Genomic DNA, 19,855 nt, shown 5'->3' with positions numbered 1-19,855 from the left:
AGCTTTCCGCTTTCACTTAGAGAGGACATTGGCATTGCCTCCAAAATATCTGCCCATTGCTCATTCGTGAGTTCCCCCACATCCGCCACCCATTTGCGCATTTTGTTCAACGGATAAGATTCAAGGTATTTGTCCAACAATATCCTGTAGGTTAAGGAGATCATTCCCCTATTGCCCCCGCCCGACACAATTTGGTGCAGCGCTGCGTCCCTTTGAGCTAGTACCGCCCCGTTTTTTCATCGTTGTATTATATGCATGACGCAGTTGCAAATATTGGTAAAAGCATCGATGCGGCATACCATATAATTCTTAAATGTTGGCAAAGGACCTAAACACCCCACTGTCAAGAAGATGTCTTAATCTAGTCACCCCCTTCTTCAGCCATTCCTCAAAGCCCGATAAGTCCGTAAATTCCGACAGGATCGGGTTCCGCCACAACGGTGTATATTCGGTGAGACCAGAGATCCCCCTCAAGTGTTTAATCCGTTGCCACACCGAGTACATTGTGCGACAGATGGCAATTCCAGATCCCGCCGTTTTCGTCTCCAACAATGACATCATACAGCAAATTTTTAAACGGGCCCCCCTTCCCCCAGGCAACTTCTTTGCAACCCCCACTCTTGTGCCTAGTCAAGATTGAGCTCTCGGACAAGGCCTGGTAGCCACTCCGTCTGTTTCCTACAGTGTCACTGTATATAATCTCATTGTATAATACTGTTGAGGGGGCCCTGACTATAAAAATCTTTTAGTCTTCCTCCTGAGAGGGCCCTTTGTGGGTCTGGGCCCCAAAGCAGCCGCTTCCCCTATAGCTACGCCCCTGGGACAAGCATAGACCCTGTTGAGTGTTGACTCAGTGTGTCTGTACACAATAACGGAAGGCAGGAGATATCTGGAGCAGAAATGACTCAATACAAAAGAAAGACTGCACTCAGTTACTGTACATAATGATTCATCCTTTTTTTGGCTGCAGTTTCTATATTTGCTGTACTTGGGGAAAAAAAATAACTGTTCTTTGTGTTTTAGTGCACACACGCTGTTGTCGTTAATCCTGCCACACTAAACAGTACCCAGCTGAAGAAAATCGAGAAGTACATCATCTCTGTAGTAAATCCTGACTTCATATGGAAATCAGCGCAAGAAGAAAGACTTCTAGAGGTGGAATGTAAGGACAATGATGGACCATTTGAAGTCACTGGGGATGAACATCAAGGTAAAGCAATCTGTATGCCAGCTTTACTCCTTTTGCCTGTTTTGTGCCATTAGAAAAACATCTTCTTTAAAAGGATAGTGAAATTTTGACCCAAACATGTAAATATTTCTTTTTTTTATTTTGTAAACAAGAAAAATGTATATAGTCTACACAACATGTATTTCACTTGCCCATGATATAAGCCAATAAGAAATATTTATAATATTTTGATTGTTGGGAGTCTGACCTATGGGACTCCTGACAGTCCCAAGAATGAAGGAATCTTGCACATTGGGTGGACCGTGGACAAGAGCCTAAGGCCCCTTTCACACAAGCGAGTTTTTCACGCTGCTGCGATGTGTGACATGAACGCATAGCACCCGCACTGAATCCTGACCCATTCATTTCAATGGGTCTGTGTACATGAGCGTTTTTTTTCTTCACGCATCAGTTCTGCGTTGCGTGAGAATCACAGCATGTTCTATATTCTGTGTTTTTCACGCAGCCCTGGCCCCATAGAAGTGAATGGGACTTCAGTGAAAAACGCATTGCATCCGGTGGCTAGGAGATGTTTTTGTAAACCTTTAGTTTTTTTCCATACACGTGAAAAACGCATTAAGGCTCCATTCACACGTCCGCAAATGGGTCCGCATACGTTCCGCAATTTTGCGGAACGGGTGCGGACCCATTCATTTTCTATGGGGACGGAATGGATGCGGACAGCACACAGTGTGCTGTCCGCATTTGCGGAGCGCGGCCCCGATCTTCGCGTCCGCAGCTCCGCAAAAGATAGAACATGTCCTATTCTTGTCCGCAGCTTGCGGGCAAGAATAGGCATTTCTATAGGGGTGCCGGGCGGGTGTGTTGCGGATCCGCAACACACCACGGACGTGTGAATGGAGCCTAAAACTGATTGCACCTGCGTGGAAAAAACTGACTGAACTTGCTTGCAAAATAGTGCGAGTTTCACTGAACGCACCCTGAGCCAGTCCATATCGTTCGTGTGAAAGAGGGATTGTAACACAGCTTTATTTTGGTGAATAGGGTGTGCTCAGGGCCAGATTGGGAATTTATGGGGTCATTTATCAAACTGGTGTAAAGTAGAATTCCACCTTTCATTTTCCAAAGGAGCTGTCAAAAATGAAAGGTGGAATCAGTTTGGTTGCTATGGGTAACTAAGCCAGTTCTAATTTAAGCCAGTTTGATAAATGACCCCATTAGTGTCCCGATGTTGGAGGTGGCTTCAGAATTGGCAGCAGGTGAGGCCAATATCAGTGGGTGTGGTGTGCAAACTATTAGCCATAGCCACATTAGTAGTTGTTGGTGCCAATGCAGTGGGGCATAATTGTCACTTCAAAGATTGTTTCTTATAACTGAACATTTTTGGACAGGTTATATCAGTGTCTTGGACATCCACCATTACTTTTTGTTTCACATAATACAACATATTAACCAAATTGACATTTATTTATGGTGAAACATCATTGAGACCTATTATAGCTGCTCCACAGAAGATACTATTGTCCTCTTATGTAAATGTTGCATAACATAGGAAGACAGCACCAAAAGACAAGACAATGAAGACAATGAAAGCAGAAATTGAAATCCATGGTTCAGATCATTCTAAAAACAGTGCTTCACCCAATCCAAGCCTATGGTAACAGAACCAAGCTTACTGTATAGATATGGTAACAGAACCAAGCTTACTGTATAGATATGGTAACAGAACCAAGCTTACTGTATAGATCCGGTAACAGAACCAAGCTTACTGCATAGATATGGTAACAGAACCAAGCTTACTGCATAGATCCGATAACAGAACCAAGCTTACTGTATAGATACGGTAACAGAACCAAGATTACTGCATAGATCCAGTAACAGAACCAAGCTTACTGCATAGATCCGGTAACAGAACCAAGCTTACTGTATAGATCCGGTAACAGAACCAAGCTTACTGCATAGATCCGGTAACAGAACCAAGCTTACTGTATAGATCCGGTAACAGAACCAAGCTTACTGTATAGATAAGGTAACAGAACCAAGCTTACTGCATAGATATGGTAACATAACCAAGATTACTGTATAGATACGGTAACAGAACCAAGATTACTGTATAGATCCGGTAACAGAACCAAGATTACTGTATAGATCCGGTAACAGAACCAAGATTACTGTATAGATCCGGTAACAGAACCAGGATTACTGTATAGATCCGGTAACAGAACCAAGCTTACTGCATAGATATGGTAACAGAACCAAGCTTACTGTATAGATCCGGTAACAGAACCAAGATTACTGTATAGATCCGGTAACAGAACCAAGATTACTGTATAGATCCGGTAACAGAACCAGGATTACTGTATAGATCCGGTAACAGAACCAAGCTTACTGCATAGATACGGTAACAGAACCAAGCTTACTGTATAGATATGGTAACAGAACCAAGCTTACTGTATAGATACGGTAACAGAACCAAGATTACTGTATAGATCCGGTAACAGAACCAAGCTTACTGCATAGATATGGTAACAGAACCAAGCTTACTGTATAGATATGGTAACAGAACCAAGCTTACTGTATAGATACGGTAACAGAACCAAGATTACTGTATAGATCCGGTAACAGAACCAAGCTTACTGTATAGATCCGGTAACAGTACCAAGCTTACTGTATAGATCCGGTAACAGAACCAAGCTTACTGCATAGATCCGGTAACAGAACCAAGCTTACTGTATAGATAAGGTAAGAGAACCAAGCTTACTGCATAGATCCGGTAACAGAACCAAGATTACTGCATAGATACGGTAACAGTACCAAGATTACTGTATAGATACGGTAACAGAACCAAGCTTACTGCATAGATACGGTAACAGAACCAAGCTTACTGCATAGATATGGTAACAGAACCAAGATTACTGTATAGATACGGTAACAGAACCAAGCTTACTGCATAGATATGGTAATAGAACCAAGCTTACTGTATAGATCCGGTAACAGAACCAAGATTACTGTATAGATACGGTAACAGAACCAAGATTACTGTATAGATACGGTAACAGAACCAAGCTTACTGCATAGATATGGTAACAGAACCAAGCTTACTGTATAGATCCGGTAACAGAACCAAGCTTACTGTATAGATAAGGTAAGAGAACCAGGATTACTGTATAGATCCGGTAACAGAACCAGGATTACTGTATAGATATGGTAACAGAACCAAGCTTACTGTATAGATATGGTAACAGAACCAAGCTTACTGTATAGATATGGTAACAGAACCAAGATTACTGTATAGATACGGTAACAGAACCAAGATTACTGTATAGATCCGGTAACAGAACCAAGCTTACTGTATAGATAAGGTAAGAGAACCAGGATTACTGTATAGATCCGGTAACAGAACCAGGATTACTGTATAGATATGGTAACAGAACCAAGCTTACTGTATAGATATGGTAACAGAACCAAGCTTACTGTATAGATATGGTAACAGAACCAAGATTACTGTATAGATACGGTAACAGAACCAAGATTACTGTATAGATCCGGTAACAGAACCAAGCTTACTGTATAGATCCGGTAACAGTACCAAGCTTACTGTATAGATCAGGTAACAGAACCAAGCTTACTGCATAGATCCGGTAACAGAACCAAGCTTACTGTATAGATAAGGTAAGAGAACCAAGCTTACTGCATAAATATGATAACAGAACCAAGATTACTGTATAGATCCGGTAACAGAACCAAGATTACTGTATAGATACGGTAACAGAACCAAGCTTACTGCATAGATACGGTAACAGAACCAAGCTTACTGCATAGATACGGTAACAGAACCAAGCTTACTGCATAGATACGGTAACAGAACCAAGCTTACTGCATAGATATGGTAACAGAACCAAGCTTACTGTATAGATATGGTAACAGAACCAAGATTACTGTATAGATATGGTAACAGAACCAAGCTTACTGCATAGATATGGTAATAGAACCAAGCTTACTGCATAGATATGGTAACAGAACCAAGCTTACTGTATAGATCCGGTAACAGAACCAAGCTTACTGTATAGATATGGTAATAGAACCAAGCTTACTGCATAGATATGGTAACAGAACCAAGCTTACTGCATAGATATGGTAACAGAACCAAGCTTACTGTATAGATATGGTAATAGAACCAAGCTTACTGCATAGATATGGTAACAGAACCAAGCTTACTGCATAGATATGGTAACAGAACCAAGCTTACTGTATAGATCCGGTAACAGAACCAAGCTTACTGTATAGATCCGGTAACAGAACCAAGCTTATTGCATAGATACGGTAACAGAACCAAGCTTACTGCATAGATACGGTAACAGAACCAAGCTTACTGTATAGATCCGGTAACAGAACCAGGCTTACTGCATAGATATGGTAATAGAACCAAGCTTACTGCATAGATATGGTAACAGAACCAAGCTTACTGTATAGATCCGATAACAGAACCAAGCTTACTGTATAGATCCGGTAACAGAACCAAGCTTACTGCATAGATCCGGTAACAGAACCAAGCTTACTGTATAGATCCGGTAACAGAACCAAGCTTACTGTATAGATCCGGTAACAGAACCAAGCTTACTGTATAGATCCGGTAACAGAACCAAGCTTACTGCATAGATATGGTAACAGAACCAAGATTACTGTATAGATCAGGTAACAGAACCAAGCTTACTGCATAGATATGGTAACAGAACCAAGATTACTGTATAGATCAGGTAACAGAACCAAGCTTACTGCATAGATACGGTAACTTAAGGACTACCTAAACATGCTACAGGAGACATGTATACAGTATTACATGGTGACCATTCAGATAAATGCCATTCCATGTAATATATCGATGACTGAGTCCTCCAGAACAAAAGTGTCTACTTGTTAGAGACTCTCTCTTTTACTCTAGAGTACGGTGTTCTATGGTGTCCATATACCCTTTTTGTACATTTGGACAGACAGCGATAGTCCTGATGGGACAACACTTTCAATTCAGCCCCTTCATTCGTGGGATAGTGGGGATCCCAGTCAGTCAGTAAGGGATTAAAGTGGAATACCTTTACTTCTAATGGTAGAAAAACCCAATAATGGTTTTGCACTCAGCAAAATCCTGCGGCTGGAGCTTCCTAATCGGCTGAACAGAGGTGGAGGAGGGTGGGCAAGCTCCCTGCAACCATTTTCGGGCATGACCCATACTACAAAGAAGGAGAGGGAGGGCCGGAAGGGACCACGATCAACGCTGGCGGAAAAAAATGGCGGTCCGTGGATGTGGCGGCACGATTAGAGAAGTTTGCCCAGGTCCCTCATGCAGAAGGAGACCCTGAGAGCACGGACGCACCGCTGAGGAAGATGGAGGGATCAGAGGTGAGCTCCCTCATTAATAACACCCTGGTGGAAAGCGCTCGCCAAGATGGCGGATCCCACGTGGAGGAGGCAGGAGCTGGTGAAGGGGGAGCCCATAAAGTGCTAAACACACAGTCCATGCTACAACCACAGCTACCTTTCCCTACCCTGCCAACAAGATATAGAGCCTACAATCAAATATATATTTTTGGCAATACAAAACTGCAGTTCTTCATTAATGACCCAAAATACATCCATGGGGTCCCTTCAAAAGAGTGTCTCTTTTATCCGACAAGATATAAGGAAAGTTAATGAACGTGTTGCTGGAGTGGAGGAAAGAGTGGGCCTTTAGGAAGATCAAGTACCCCCTGTAAAGCTGGACCTGGCTAAAGTAATTCACAATAACACCCTTCTTATGAAAAGAAGGGTGTTAAGTGGCTGATGGCACTGGGGGAGTGGGGGACATAAAGGGGCTGATCTGGGGGAGTGGGAGACATGGCAATGGATGGCATGGAGTGGTTGATGGCACTGGGGGAGTGGGGGACATGGAAGGGCTGATCTGGTGGCACTGGGGGACATGGAGGGCTGATATGGTGGCACTGGGAGAGTGGGGGACATGGCAATGGATGGCATGGAGCGGCTGATGGCACTGGGGAGTGGGGGACATGGAGGGGCTGATCTGGGGGAGTGGGAGACATGGCAATGGATGGCATGGAGTGGCTGATGGCACTGGGGGAGTCGGGGACATGGAGGGGCTGATCTGGTGGCACTGGGGGACATGGAGGGGCTGATCTGGGGGAGTGGGGGACATGGCAATGGATGGCATGGAGTGGCTGATGGCACTGGGGGAGTCGGGGACATGGAGGGGCTGATCTGGTGGCACTGGGGAACATGGAGGGGCTGATCTGGGGGAGTGGGGGACATGGCAATGGATGGCATGGAGTGGCTGATGGCACTGGGGGAGTGGTGGACATGGCAATGGATGGCATGCAGTGGCTGATCACACTGGGGGAGTGGAGCTTAAGGACACTGGGGTGGGGGAGAGCTGAAGGCACTGGGGGAACGGAGCTGATGGCACTGGGGTGGGGGGGAGCTGATGACACTGGGGGAACTGATGCACTTGGGCTGATCACAGAGGGGGGAATGAAGGGTGTTGGGGACTGATGGCAGGGGGTCTGATGAGTTTTTATAAAGGAAAACAGTCTATTAATTCATTTTTTCTTATTAGATTACTCGATTAATCGTAAAAAATAATCCATAGAATACTCGATTACTGAAATAATCGTTTACTGCAGCCCTACTATAAAAGCTTAAGTCCAGGGTTTATACATGCAAAAAATTAAACGGCGCAAAACTAAGACTAGGGGACTTTCTGACTCCTTGCAGCAGGTGGTGAAAGACTCTGAGGCTGCTTATATACAGGATCCATCCACGCAGAATGAGTCGGTGTGGAAGGAGGCACATGATAAACTTAATGATCATTTGATCCAAACTGCAGACAACAAACGTTTCCTAAGACAGAAATATTTTGAAGCAGGTGAAAGCGCGGGCAGTTTGCTGGCCAGAGTGGTCTGCTCACAGGAAGGCCATCTAGAATAGTGGCTATCAGAACTAGAGAGGGGGCTCATTCTACAGATGATTTGGTTATCCTTAATGAGTTTAATAGATACTATAAAGAGTTATACACCTCCAAACTGGATATGGAGATTGGTGATATAAAATCTTATCTAGCCAATATACCTATCCCGGTGATGTCTCTGGAATCAGCCCGATACCTAGATGAGCCTTTAGATTTGGAGGAACTTAGGGCAGCCCTTGGTTCTTTCCCCAATGAAAAACCCCCGGGTTTTGATGGCGTACCAGCTCACTTTTTAAAAGATATCAGGAAACCCTTCTCTCCCTCATCTATTAGACACCTTTAATGATTCTTTGTGATTGGGGAAATTGCCTGCATCTATGCAGGAGGCTGTGGTGGTAGTGTTACCAAAACCTGGAAAGGACCCAACCTTGCCTGACTCCTATAGGACCATCTCCCTTCTGTCGACGGATGTGAAAATACTGGCGAAAGTACTGGCTAATCGTTTGAATAAGGTTATTACCTCCCTCATACATGAAGACCAGTCAGGGTTCATGCCGGACAAAAGTACTTCCATTAATCTTCAGAGACTTTTCCTTAATCTCCAAAGATCAGTGGACACTAGGGACTGTCAAGGCTTTTGACTAGGGATCGACCGATTATCGGTTTGGCCGATATTGAGGATTTTGAACGTTATCGGTATCGGCATCTATTTTGCCGCTATACCGATAACGTTTTGGGAACACAGAACGTGCTGCTCTCAGCGCTTTCCGTGTTCCCTCAGCAGCACAGGGGAGAAGGAAGCAGTGTCTCCTCCCCCTGTGCTGCTGCTGCCGCCAATGAGAGGAGGGAGGACAAGAGGAGGGGCGGGGCTGTGGCCACTGCGCCACCAATGAAGATGAGCCTTTCATTCATTCATATACAGGAGGCGGGAGCTGGCTGCAGAATCACATAGCCGGCTCCCGACCTCTATGAGCGATAGCTGCGGTCCGCGGTAGTTAACTCCTCAGGTGCCGCGGATCGCAGCTAACGCTCATAGAGGTCGGGAGCCGGCTATGGGATTCTGCAGCCAGCTCCCGCCTCCTGTATATGAATGAGAGACTTATCTTCATTGGTGGCGCAGTGCGCCCCCCACCCCCATCCCAACCCCGGCCAATAGTAAAAACATTGGTGGCGCAGTGCGTCCCCCCCCCCACCCAGTATTACTCATTGGTGGCAGTGGCCACAGGATCCCCTCTCCCCTCCTCCTCCGATCGGAGCCCAGCTGTGTAAGCCTGGGGCTCCGATCGGTTACCATGGCAGCCAGGACGCTATTGAAGCCCTGGCTGCTATGGTAAGCTCCATGCTGCTGTGTGCACAAAGCACAGAGCAGCAGGGACAGTGTGAGATCCTAGTCACCCTGATAGAGATCTATCAGGATGAATAGGACAAGGGTTCTAGTCCCTAAGGGGGCTAAAAGTTAGTAAAAAAAAAAACACAAAAATATTAAGTATAAATGAAAAAGATTTATAAAAAAAATACACATTAACAATAAACAAAAAAATACACATTAACAATAAGCATATTAATTTTCAGCAGATTTGTGTAGAATTTTTTTTTTTTTTCTCAAAAATGAAAATTCCCAGAATATCGGTATAAATTATCGACTATCGGCCTGAAAGTTCACAAATTATCGGTATCGGTATCGGCCCTAAAAAATCAATATCGGTCGATCCCTACTTTTGACAGTGGGAATATTTGCGGGAGGTCATGGGGGTTATGGGATTTGGACAAGGTTTCATGTCATGGGTCAAGCTTCTCTACTGCTCACCAGTAGCCAGGATTAGGGCAAACGGGGAGTTATCTCCACAATTTCCATTTCACAGGGGAACAAGGCAGGGTTGTCCACTATCCCCTCTATTGTTCGCTATTGCTGTCAAACCCCGGGCCTGCCTTCTACGTGCTTCTCCTGACTGAAAAGGGTTTCTGCTAGGTTCTCAAGAGGAAAGAGTCTCCCTGTTCACCGATGATATGCTTCTGTTTACAGGGGACATAGTGCAATCTATCAGCCCAATTATGAGGGACATTATTGAATTTGAAAAATGCTCCGGAATAATAATTAATTGGGACAAATCTATAATTCTTCCTCTTGATCCCCTTCCATCACAGATGGACTGGACGCAAATCCAGTTACAAGTCACCCACACCTTTAAATATCTGGGTCTGATGATAACTCCAACAATTACAGACTATGTTAAAGTTAATATGGACCCCCTGATTCATAAATTTACTGGTAAGGTTAATGCCCTTGTCAATTGTTGGCTGTTGTAATCTAATTAAACTGATACTGATGCCTCAACTGCTTTATATACTACATAATTCTCCCATGTGTATTCCCCAAAGTATATTATATAAGATCCAGGGCATTTTCCGCTCCCTGGAGTGGAAAAAGTAACAACCTAGAATTTGTATGGAGACTCTCCAGAGGGGCAAAGAGGCGGGAGGTCTCTCTCTCCTAAATCCATGGTTATACTTTGTAGCTGCACAAATACAACACCTTAAGGGATGGGTACAACATGTTGGCTTGGGGCCCTCAGCTAGAATACCGTCATTTATTATGACGCAAAAGGCATCTATTGCTATGGCCGAGTTGGAAAAGCCACAGACATGTTCTGGGAATTATCCTACAATTTCTCTAATAACGAAAATCGGTTTAAGGAATTGATTGGTCTTTAAGGATTATATGACAATACGCCTTTGTGGCGCAACCCGCGATTATCTGAACTATTTAGACTAGAAGGTTTTTCCCCAAGGGAAGAAAAGGGTATTCTTTTGTCAATCAGATTCAGAAGGGAGGCGTTATGAAACCGTTTGCACAATTACAACTAGAATTTGGTCTCCTTCCTACTGTATTCTACCAATTCCTGCAGCTGAGACATGCATATCAGGCGCAGTTTAAGGAAGGCATACAAATGTCAGCCTTCCCACCGATAGTCGAACAGGTGTTGCGTGGCGGCAGCTCTAAGGGATTCATTTCTATGCTCTATAGGCATCTGTTTGATAAATCTACCTCATCGGGCTGTTTACCGATCAAAGATAAATGGGAACGAGATGTTGGTATTATAACGCAGGAGCAATGGGACACTGTTCTGGCTTTAACTCCTAGCCTAACACTTAGTGAGGCTCAACAAATATCCCAGCTATAACTAGTACATAGAGTGTATAAAACCCCTGTATTCTTACACAAGATAGGTCTTCGGACAAACTTGTGCTGCCCCCGGTGTGGAGCGGAGGAGGCTTCCATGTTTTGGGAATGTTCTGCGTTAGGGGTCTACTGGAAGGATAGTGGATAGTTGCCCAGACGACTCGGATACAGTTGCCGAGAGATCCCAGAGTCTGTGTGTTAGGTCTCGTAGACTTGACGGGAGGTGATAGCAGAGTGTCTCTAAGCATTCAAAGAATGCTCTTCCAAGCTAGAATATTGATAGCCAAACGCTGGATAGAACAGAACCCACCCACTAAACGAAATTTGTAAACCGACTTAACCATATCCTGAGATATCGAATAGGAGTATATTTGAAAAGAAGATGCCCAGCTAAGTTTATGGCTATTTGGCAGGGATGGTTCGAAGCCCGCCACGGGCTTTAACAAGAGACTGTTTACGGGGGAAACTTTCCGTGCTAGGACAAATGATATGAACCTAGGGGACTCCTGTTATGGCTCCGACCTGTGACCGTGGGCAAACCCGACATTCTGGACTATGCAATCAATTGTGCAGATAGTGTCACATTGTACCTGCCATGCACCATGATGCAGTACCTTCATAACATGAGCTGATGTAGTCTTCTATCCTAAGGGAAGTTGGGGTGGGGTGGGAGGGAATCTCTAAAGTATGTACTATGTGTTTTGGTACTTTATAAAAATCGATATAGCAATAATGACAAAATATGCAATATTTGTATTAATGTAATAGTTTATTATGCTTTGACTCAGATATATGAATCAATGTTACAAGAAATACTTTTTCTTTTTTCTCAATAAAAAATATACTTGATTAAAAATAAATACAACTCTCTGCTGGTGGAGGCAGAGCTCAAAGGGTCTTATTCCAAATATTGTAACAGGGTAGCACTTTAATGAATTGATCCTAAATAGTGGTACCATTGTACAAACAAATGTTGAACCAGTATCTAAAGTTGATGTTTGGCCTGGATATCCTATTTTTCAATGATAGCCCCCAGTTTTCATAAGTTACAAACCTCAAAAGTAATTATTATAAACATCAAATTCTGTTCAACAAATGTATGTGGCTTTCTGTGGTTAAGATTATCATATAGATCTTTGAAGTTTTAGTGTCTGGACTTCAGTCAAAATGTCTAAAGTTATCAAATGTGAAATTTATTTATTTTTTCAGAGAAAAAGAAAAATCTATTTCTTGAAAAGTTTATAACCGTAAACAAGAAAGAAACACTGGAAAGGTATGTTAAAAATATTTATTGCGTATCCTCCTTCTATGTGCCTTGTGTCAGGCACCCTGCACATGCCGGTCTTTGCCTCCCAATTTCCTGCACAGGCCTCTCCTGCTCCCTTTTACAGGGGGCGATATTACAGCAGATTTCGGGAAGGAAGCGTTTCTTCCCGACAATCTGCTGCTCACTGGCGGAGGAGACCGCTGCATTTACATGCAGCAATATCCTAAAGAGATGGGGATGAGCGATCGATAATGCCATCGCTCTTCCACAAACCGACCTGTTGTTTCCCAGCAGCTGACCGTGTTTACACAGCACGATCTGCCACCGGGAAATGATTTTTGTGTTCGCACAAACGATCTAATTACCTAATGAATGAGCTTTTTCCTCGCTCATCGCGTAATCGGCGTTACATTTACACCGTCAGATCATTGCTAATGAGCGTTACTATTAACGCAACATTTTTGTCTGTCCGAAAGTCGGCATATATCCCGGAAAGCAGCTGGATTACCACTGGATCCCATTACAGTGAATGAGGATCCAGCTGTGCACGCTGGTATCCAGTAGGTCCTTCTGCTGGAGTTCACAGCGCAGACGTGAACCCAGCCTTCAGCTAACATAGGATTGCTTTTATCTAGGTTCCTGAAATTTATAATTTGACTTATCCACGTAACCAGCCGAGGAAATATTTCTTACTGCATATGCACGTGTAAATCAAGATAAATTGGAAAGAGCATGGACAACAATAAAAACAAGGGCCTTAAAATGAGCATTATGTCGATAATAGGGGACTGTCCTAAATTATTACTGATTTAGCCCCAATCATTTACCTTTAAAAAAAAATTGTATTTATTGCATTTTTTTCAAACAAAACATGACAAATCAACATCACACATGTCGTAATGACCACCATTGAAAGCATATTGAACAGATAGCATCATTTATGGCAAATAACATCTATCCCCACATGAATACAGTTGTGTGACAAACAGACATTAAAAATAATAAAATAATCAAAAGGAATCAGCATAGTATAAAACATAGCTAAAGATGATGCATGCTGATGTCAAAACCAAGTAAATACTCAACAAAGCTTGAACACGGAATGATTCCAGTATACAGTGTAATCTTGGAATCCATATTTGGACCCCTCATGGGTCAATAGCAAAGAAAACACATATTTTTACATGCTTAAGACCAATCATTTACCTTTGTTATGTCATAGATTTTGATGATATGGTTATATTGAAGTACGCAATAACAACATTTGTTTCTCTGTGTAGTACTTTGGAAGAGGATTTCGAATTTGAAGAGAGTGGAGAAAATGACAATATTCCAGACGACACTGAAGTGGCACAATACTGTTATTTCCAAAAAGTATATATTTTTTTGTATTATTTGGAGACATTGTAGGTCATAAATGTGACAGTTTAGAAGCCCTAAGAACCTACAGTAACCTGCTCTGCTGGACTATTCAATGACATTTCCACCCTCTCAGCTTTTAAAAAGTTTTAACCATGTGTTATTATTGGATTATTTCATTGATATCACTGCACTATGTTTTTAGCAAATATCCATTTACAGAGGATCCTTTGTTGGCCCCTGGTTTAGACACGATGACAATGCCCAGTCACAACAGATCATATATGACTCCGCAGCACACAATCCCACTGGCAAGTTCCTTATTTCTACATATTTTCAGCTATTTCACAAATTACCTATTTGTGCCTATAAAAGAGTAGGTGTTCTTGAATATAGGCCCTCAAAATACCGTATTTTTCGCCCTATAAGACGCACCGGCCCATAAGACGCACCTAGGTTTTTGAGGAGAAAAATAAGAAAAAAATTTTTTTTAACCAAAATGTGTGCTTTTGGTGGGTTTTGAACTAATGGGGATCTGTGGGCGACACTGTTATGAGGGATCTGTGGGCAACACTGTTATGGGGGATCTGTGGGTGACACTGTTATGGGGGATCTGTGGGTGACACTGTTACAGGGGATCTGTGGGTGACACTGTTATGGGGGATCTCTGGATGGCTCTTATTGGGGTCTCTGGATGGCACTGTTATGGGGATCTGTGGATGACACTGTTATGGGGGGGGATCTGTGGATGACACATATATAGCATCTTATGCTATGTGTCATCCACAGATCCCCCCCATAATAGTGTCCCTGTGGTGTGAATGACCCCCAATACAGGGGGTGGGGGTCGCTGTCATCATTTTATAATGACAGCGGGGCCCGTGCAGTGACTGTATTCTACTACACGGGCCCCGCTCACTGTATATAATCTTATCTATAATTGTAGGCATTGTTAATATATAAAAGTTCAGGGTAAACAGCGCCTGTATTACTTACAAGCGCTTGTAGCAGAGAGGAGGGAGGAGGCAGGCCGGGAGGACGGGCGCTGGCAGCGTGAGTCACTACGTCATGCGCCCACGCCGCCTGCTTCATTTATAAAGTGGGCGGCGCAGGCGCGTGACGTAGTGACTCACGCTGCCAGCGCCCGTCCTCCCGGCCTGCCTCCTCCCTCGTCTCTGCTACGAGCACTTGTAAGTACGGTATACAGGCGCTGATTACCTTGAACTTTTATATATTAACAATGCCTACAATTATAGATAAGATTATATACAGTGAGCGGGGCCCGTGTAGTAGAATACAGTCACTGCACGGGCCCCGCTGTCATTATAAAAGCAGATGCCGGCCCCCAGCCCCTCTTCCCTCTCAGCTGATACACCCGCCGCGCGGCATCGCGGCGTATCATTGAAAAATCTGAAAAATGCAGCATTCGCCCCATAAGACGCACTGCTATTTCCCCCCCACTTTTGAGGGGGGGGTGCGTCTTATAGGGCGAAAAATACGGGTAAATGCCTGTGACCAACTTATTCTAGTCCAAAACTGATTTTGTAATAAATAGATCTATAGTTCTTTCCTGACATGCCTTAAAGGGTTTCTATCACCTCGTTTTGACATAATTAGCTATCAGACACTAGCGATCCACTAGTGTCTGCTCTACCAAACAATGCTATTATAATACCTTTGTGTGCAGCTGTTTGCCTAAAAAACAAACTTTTATTAATATGCTAATGAGCCTCTAGGTGCTATGGGGGCGTCTTTTCATCACCTAGAGGCTCGGTCTACTCACATTGTATGCCGCCCCGCTCGTCCGTTAAGCCCACCCATCTCCTTTTGAATGCCATCCTCCATCTGAGCCAGCGGACAAATTCTCGCGCCTGCGCATCTGTATTCGGCACAGGCGCAGTGGAGATGTCTGTGCAGGGAGCCGTCAGACATTCACTGCGCCTGCGCCGAATACAGACGCGCACGGCGCAGGCGCGAGAATTCGTCCGCTGGCTCAGTGGGAGGATCGCATTCCAGAGGAGATGGGCGGGCTGGAGGGACGCGCTGGGCGGCATTTTGTGTGAGTAGACCGAGCCTCTAGGTGCTGAAAAGACGCCCCCATAGCACCTAGAGGCTCATTAGCATATCAATAAAAGTTCGTTTTTTAGGCAAACTGCTGCACACAAAGGTATTATAATAGCATTGTTTGGTAGAGCAGACACTAGTGGATCGCTAGTGTCTGATAGCTAATTATGTCAAAACGAGGTGATAGAAACCCTTTAAAGGGCTTCTGTCAGCCCACTAAACCGTTTTTTTTTTTTTTTTGTTTAATAATAAGCCCTACACTGCGATCTCTGCATACATAAGTAAAATAATAATTTTCGTTCAGTAGAATTTGATAAAACGCTATTTTTATATTATGTAAATTACCTTGCTACCAGCAAGTAGGGCGGCTACTTGCTGGTAGCAGCCGCATCCTCCGATCGTAATGACGCCCCCTCCGCATTGTGATTGACAGGGCCAGGGAACGGAATCGTTCTCTGCTGGCCCTGCCTGTTTTTATTCAATATCTGGCGCCTGCGCCGCGGCCGTACCTATCTTCAATCTGCGCAGGCGCACTGAGAGGCGGCCACTCACTCGGCCGCTCGCTCCTCAATGCGCCTGCGCCGGGTGTAGATGTGACGTCATCGGCGCAGGCGCATTGAGGATGGAGCGGCCGAGTGAGTGGCCGCCTCTCAGTGCGCCTGCGCAGATTGAAGATAGGTACGGCCGCGGCGCAGGCGCCAGATATTGAATGAAAACAGGCAGGGCCAGCAGAGAACGATTCCGTTCCCTGGCCCTGTCAATCACAATGCGGAGGGGGCGTCATTACGATCGGAGGATGCGGCTGCTACCAGCAAGTAGCCGCCCTACTTGCTGGTAGCAAGGTAATTTACATATTATAAAAATAGCGTTTTATCAAATTCTACTGAACGAAAATTATTATTTTACTTATGTATGCAGAGATCGCAGTGTAGGGATTATTATTAAACAAAAAAAAACAAAAACGGTTTAGTGGGCTGACAGAAGCCCTTGAAAGGGGTTGTCCACTTTTTACTATTGATGACTTATCCTCAGGATAGGTCATCAATATCAGATCGGCGGGGGTCCAACTCTCAGCACCCCTGAAGATCAGCTGTTTGAAGAGAAGGGAGCACTCATATGAATACTGCCTTCTCTGTTCTGTTTACCTGCTCGCCGCAGCAATTGCAGTGGTGAGCAGGTGTAATTACAAGCATGGCGTCCCCATTCATTTCTATGGGACGGCTCTGTAGTGTTTACTTGAACAGACAGAGCCATCCTATAGAAGTGAATACTTGTAATTACACTTGCTCACCACTGCAATTGCTTCAGCAAGCAGGTAAACAGAGCAGAGAAGGCAGCACTCATACAAGCACTGCCGTCTCTTCAAACAGCTGATCGGCAGGGCTTTTGGGAGTCAGCCCCCCGCCGATCAGATATTGATGACCTACCCTGAGGATAGGTCATCAATAGTAAAAAGCGGACAACCCCTTTTAAAGCATTCATGAGTTTTCAAAACAAGTTTGTACAATCATAACTGTGAAGGAATAGGTCTTTTGGGCTTCCCTAATGTCTTTTTCAGCCTAATTATTCCCCTCTTCAGCTGCACAGCTATATACATTTCTCTCACAAGTAGGGGCATCTCCGTTCTGTAAAATCTGCCAGCACTGTACTGCTGTGTTGTCCTTTCCCTTACCTCCCACTATGTTTGTTTTCATCTCTGGAGCTGACAGAACAGATAAACAGGGGGGAAATATTACTTATGCCTAATTCATCAGTGTTTTCCATCAGTGATAGTGAGCAAAAACAACACAGAACAGGTGCAGATCTTTCCATGAAACCTTATCCCAGCATAGGCTCCAATCCTGGTTTTAGCTCACAATCACTGATGAGAATAACTGACCAAAACACTGACGTATGAATAAGGCATTAGGCCGGGTTTAAATAATGTTTTTGCCTTACATTTAATGTATATTTTGGGAAAAAAGGTTTTAAAAGCGTAGTACACTTTTCTACACTACGCTTTTGCATGCTGCAGCGTCCAGTAAAAAACATATATGGAAATATATACTTTTTTACTTACAATGCCACTGAGGCATCCGTAACGTATACGTTTTATGTATGTTACGCATAAGACAAAAATGTGATGTGAACTCAGCCTTAGGCTCCATTCACACGTCCGCAAATGGGTCCGCATCCGTTCCGCAATTTTGCGGAACGGGTGCGGACCTATTCATTTTCTATGGGGACGGAATGGATGCGGACAGCACACAGTGTGCTGTCTGCATCCGCATTTGCGGAGCGCGGCCCCGATCTTCGGGTCCGCAGCTCCACAAAAGATAGAACATGTCCTATTCTTGTCTGCAGCTGCGGACAAGAATAGGCATTTCTATAGGAGTGCCGGGCGGGTGTGTTGCGGATCCGCAACACACCACGGACGTGTGAATGGAGCCTTAAAGAAAGGCAGGAGGCTCCTTTGATCTTCAGAAGCAGTTCTTTTATCAGGATCTCAGGTAGCTCTGACACACCCTTACTTCCTGTCAGCTGTCTTCTGTGTCTCTGTTACCAGAGATGGATCTTGCCTGGCAGTGGACTGCAAATTAGTTAGAAGTGAGACCCCTAGTGGCCATGACATACAGCTTTTTTTTTCAGATGTATGCAGGCATATTTTTTAAAGGGGTTTTCTGAGATTTTGATACTGATGACCTATCATCAAGACACTTGGGACCCCAGAGATCAGCTGTGTGAGAAAGCATTGGCACTGTGAGCGCCGCGGCCTTATCCATGCTTACCAAGCACATTGCCGAACATTGCATAGTGGCTGTGCTTGGCATTGTGCTCAGCCCCATTGAAATAAATGGGGATGAGCTGCAATACCAAGCACAGCCACTATACAGTGTACAGCACTGTGCTTGGTGAGCTGCGAAAAGGCCACAGTGCTCACAGGAGCACCAGTGCTTTCTTACACAGCTGATCGGCGGGGGTCCCGAGTGTCTGACTTCCACTAATCAGATACTGATGACTTATCTTGAGGATAGGAAAACCCCTATAAATGAAGTGATTTAGAAATTTTCTAGTTACACCATTCCCTATTAAATGAAATAGTGTGAAATTACAGTGACTCTTTAATGTTTATATCTTTATTTTTCAGGATAAAGAATATGCAGTTGTTGAACTACTTTGCTTTAGCAGACAGGATCCCTTTCCATTTAGGGTATCTACTGTCTGTGGTCTTCCTAACACATCTGAGGTATGGTATTACCAATTTACATGAAACTGTTATCTAAACCACTAACAAACAATTGGTGGTGCGAAAAATTATTTGCAGTTATCTGATGGATTTCCATTTTAATAGTCATAGCAATCGACCTGCAGGAAGCTTTATTTTTTCTAGAGGCGGCTAATATGAGGATTTAGTACAGCAAGTCTTAATCCCTTCACTACAGAGCCACTTTTCACCTTAAAGGGGTAGTTCCATCACAGACAATGGGGGCATATCGCTAGGACAGTGGTCGGCAAAGTGCGGCTCGCGAGCCACAAGCGGCTCTTTTGATCCTTGAATGCGGCTCTTTGGTTCGGGCTGGCGGGTGGGCGGCCGCGCAGCCATATCGCGCCGCTCAAGCTGCTTGCAAAATGTCCGTCATGCGCCTCCTGCCCCGTCTGTCTGCTCCTTCCACTTTATGAATGAAGCAGGCAGGCGGGGAAGGAGGCGCATGACGGAGGGTGAGATGTCACGCTGTGCACACTCCACACAGCAGCAGAAGGGCGGGCAGCGGCCATGTGAGGAGTGGTGAAGAGGCCGCCGCTCAGGAGGAGCGAAATGTCCTGCAGCAGAAAGGTAGGAGCTGCCCCCGGTGTGTGCAC

The 19,855-nt window shown here is 44.4% G+C and overlaps 1 protein-coding gene across 1 annotated transcript in view; it reads left to right on the top strand.

Moving 5' to 3' along the window:
• The window catches only part of PARP4 (poly(ADP-ribose) polymerase family member 4), a 336,611-nt gene that overhangs the window by 17,457 nt on the left and 299,299 nt on the right, over positions 1 to 19,855 (top strand). The window contains exons 3-6 of the mRNA XM_040422464.1: positions 1,024 to 1,210; positions 12,535 to 12,598; positions 13,873 to 13,966; positions 19,143 to 19,241. Of these exons, the coding sequence (XP_040278398.1) occupies positions 1,024 to 1,210; positions 12,535 to 12,598; positions 13,873 to 13,966; positions 19,143 to 19,241 (444 nt within the window). The remainder of the gene's footprint in view (positions 1 to 1,023; positions 1,211 to 12,534; positions 12,599 to 13,872; positions 13,967 to 19,142; positions 19,242 to 19,855) is intronic.

Source organism: Bufo bufo, chromosome 3 (genome assembly GCF_905171765.1).
Source record: "Bufo bufo chromosome 3, aBufBuf1.1, whole genome shotgun sequence".
NCBI classification, from domain to species: Eukaryota; Metazoa; Chordata; class Amphibia; order Anura; family Bufonidae; genus Bufo; species Bufo bufo.
Note: the sequence above shows the minus strand (reverse complement) of the source record. Positions and strands in the feature narration are given on the sequence as shown.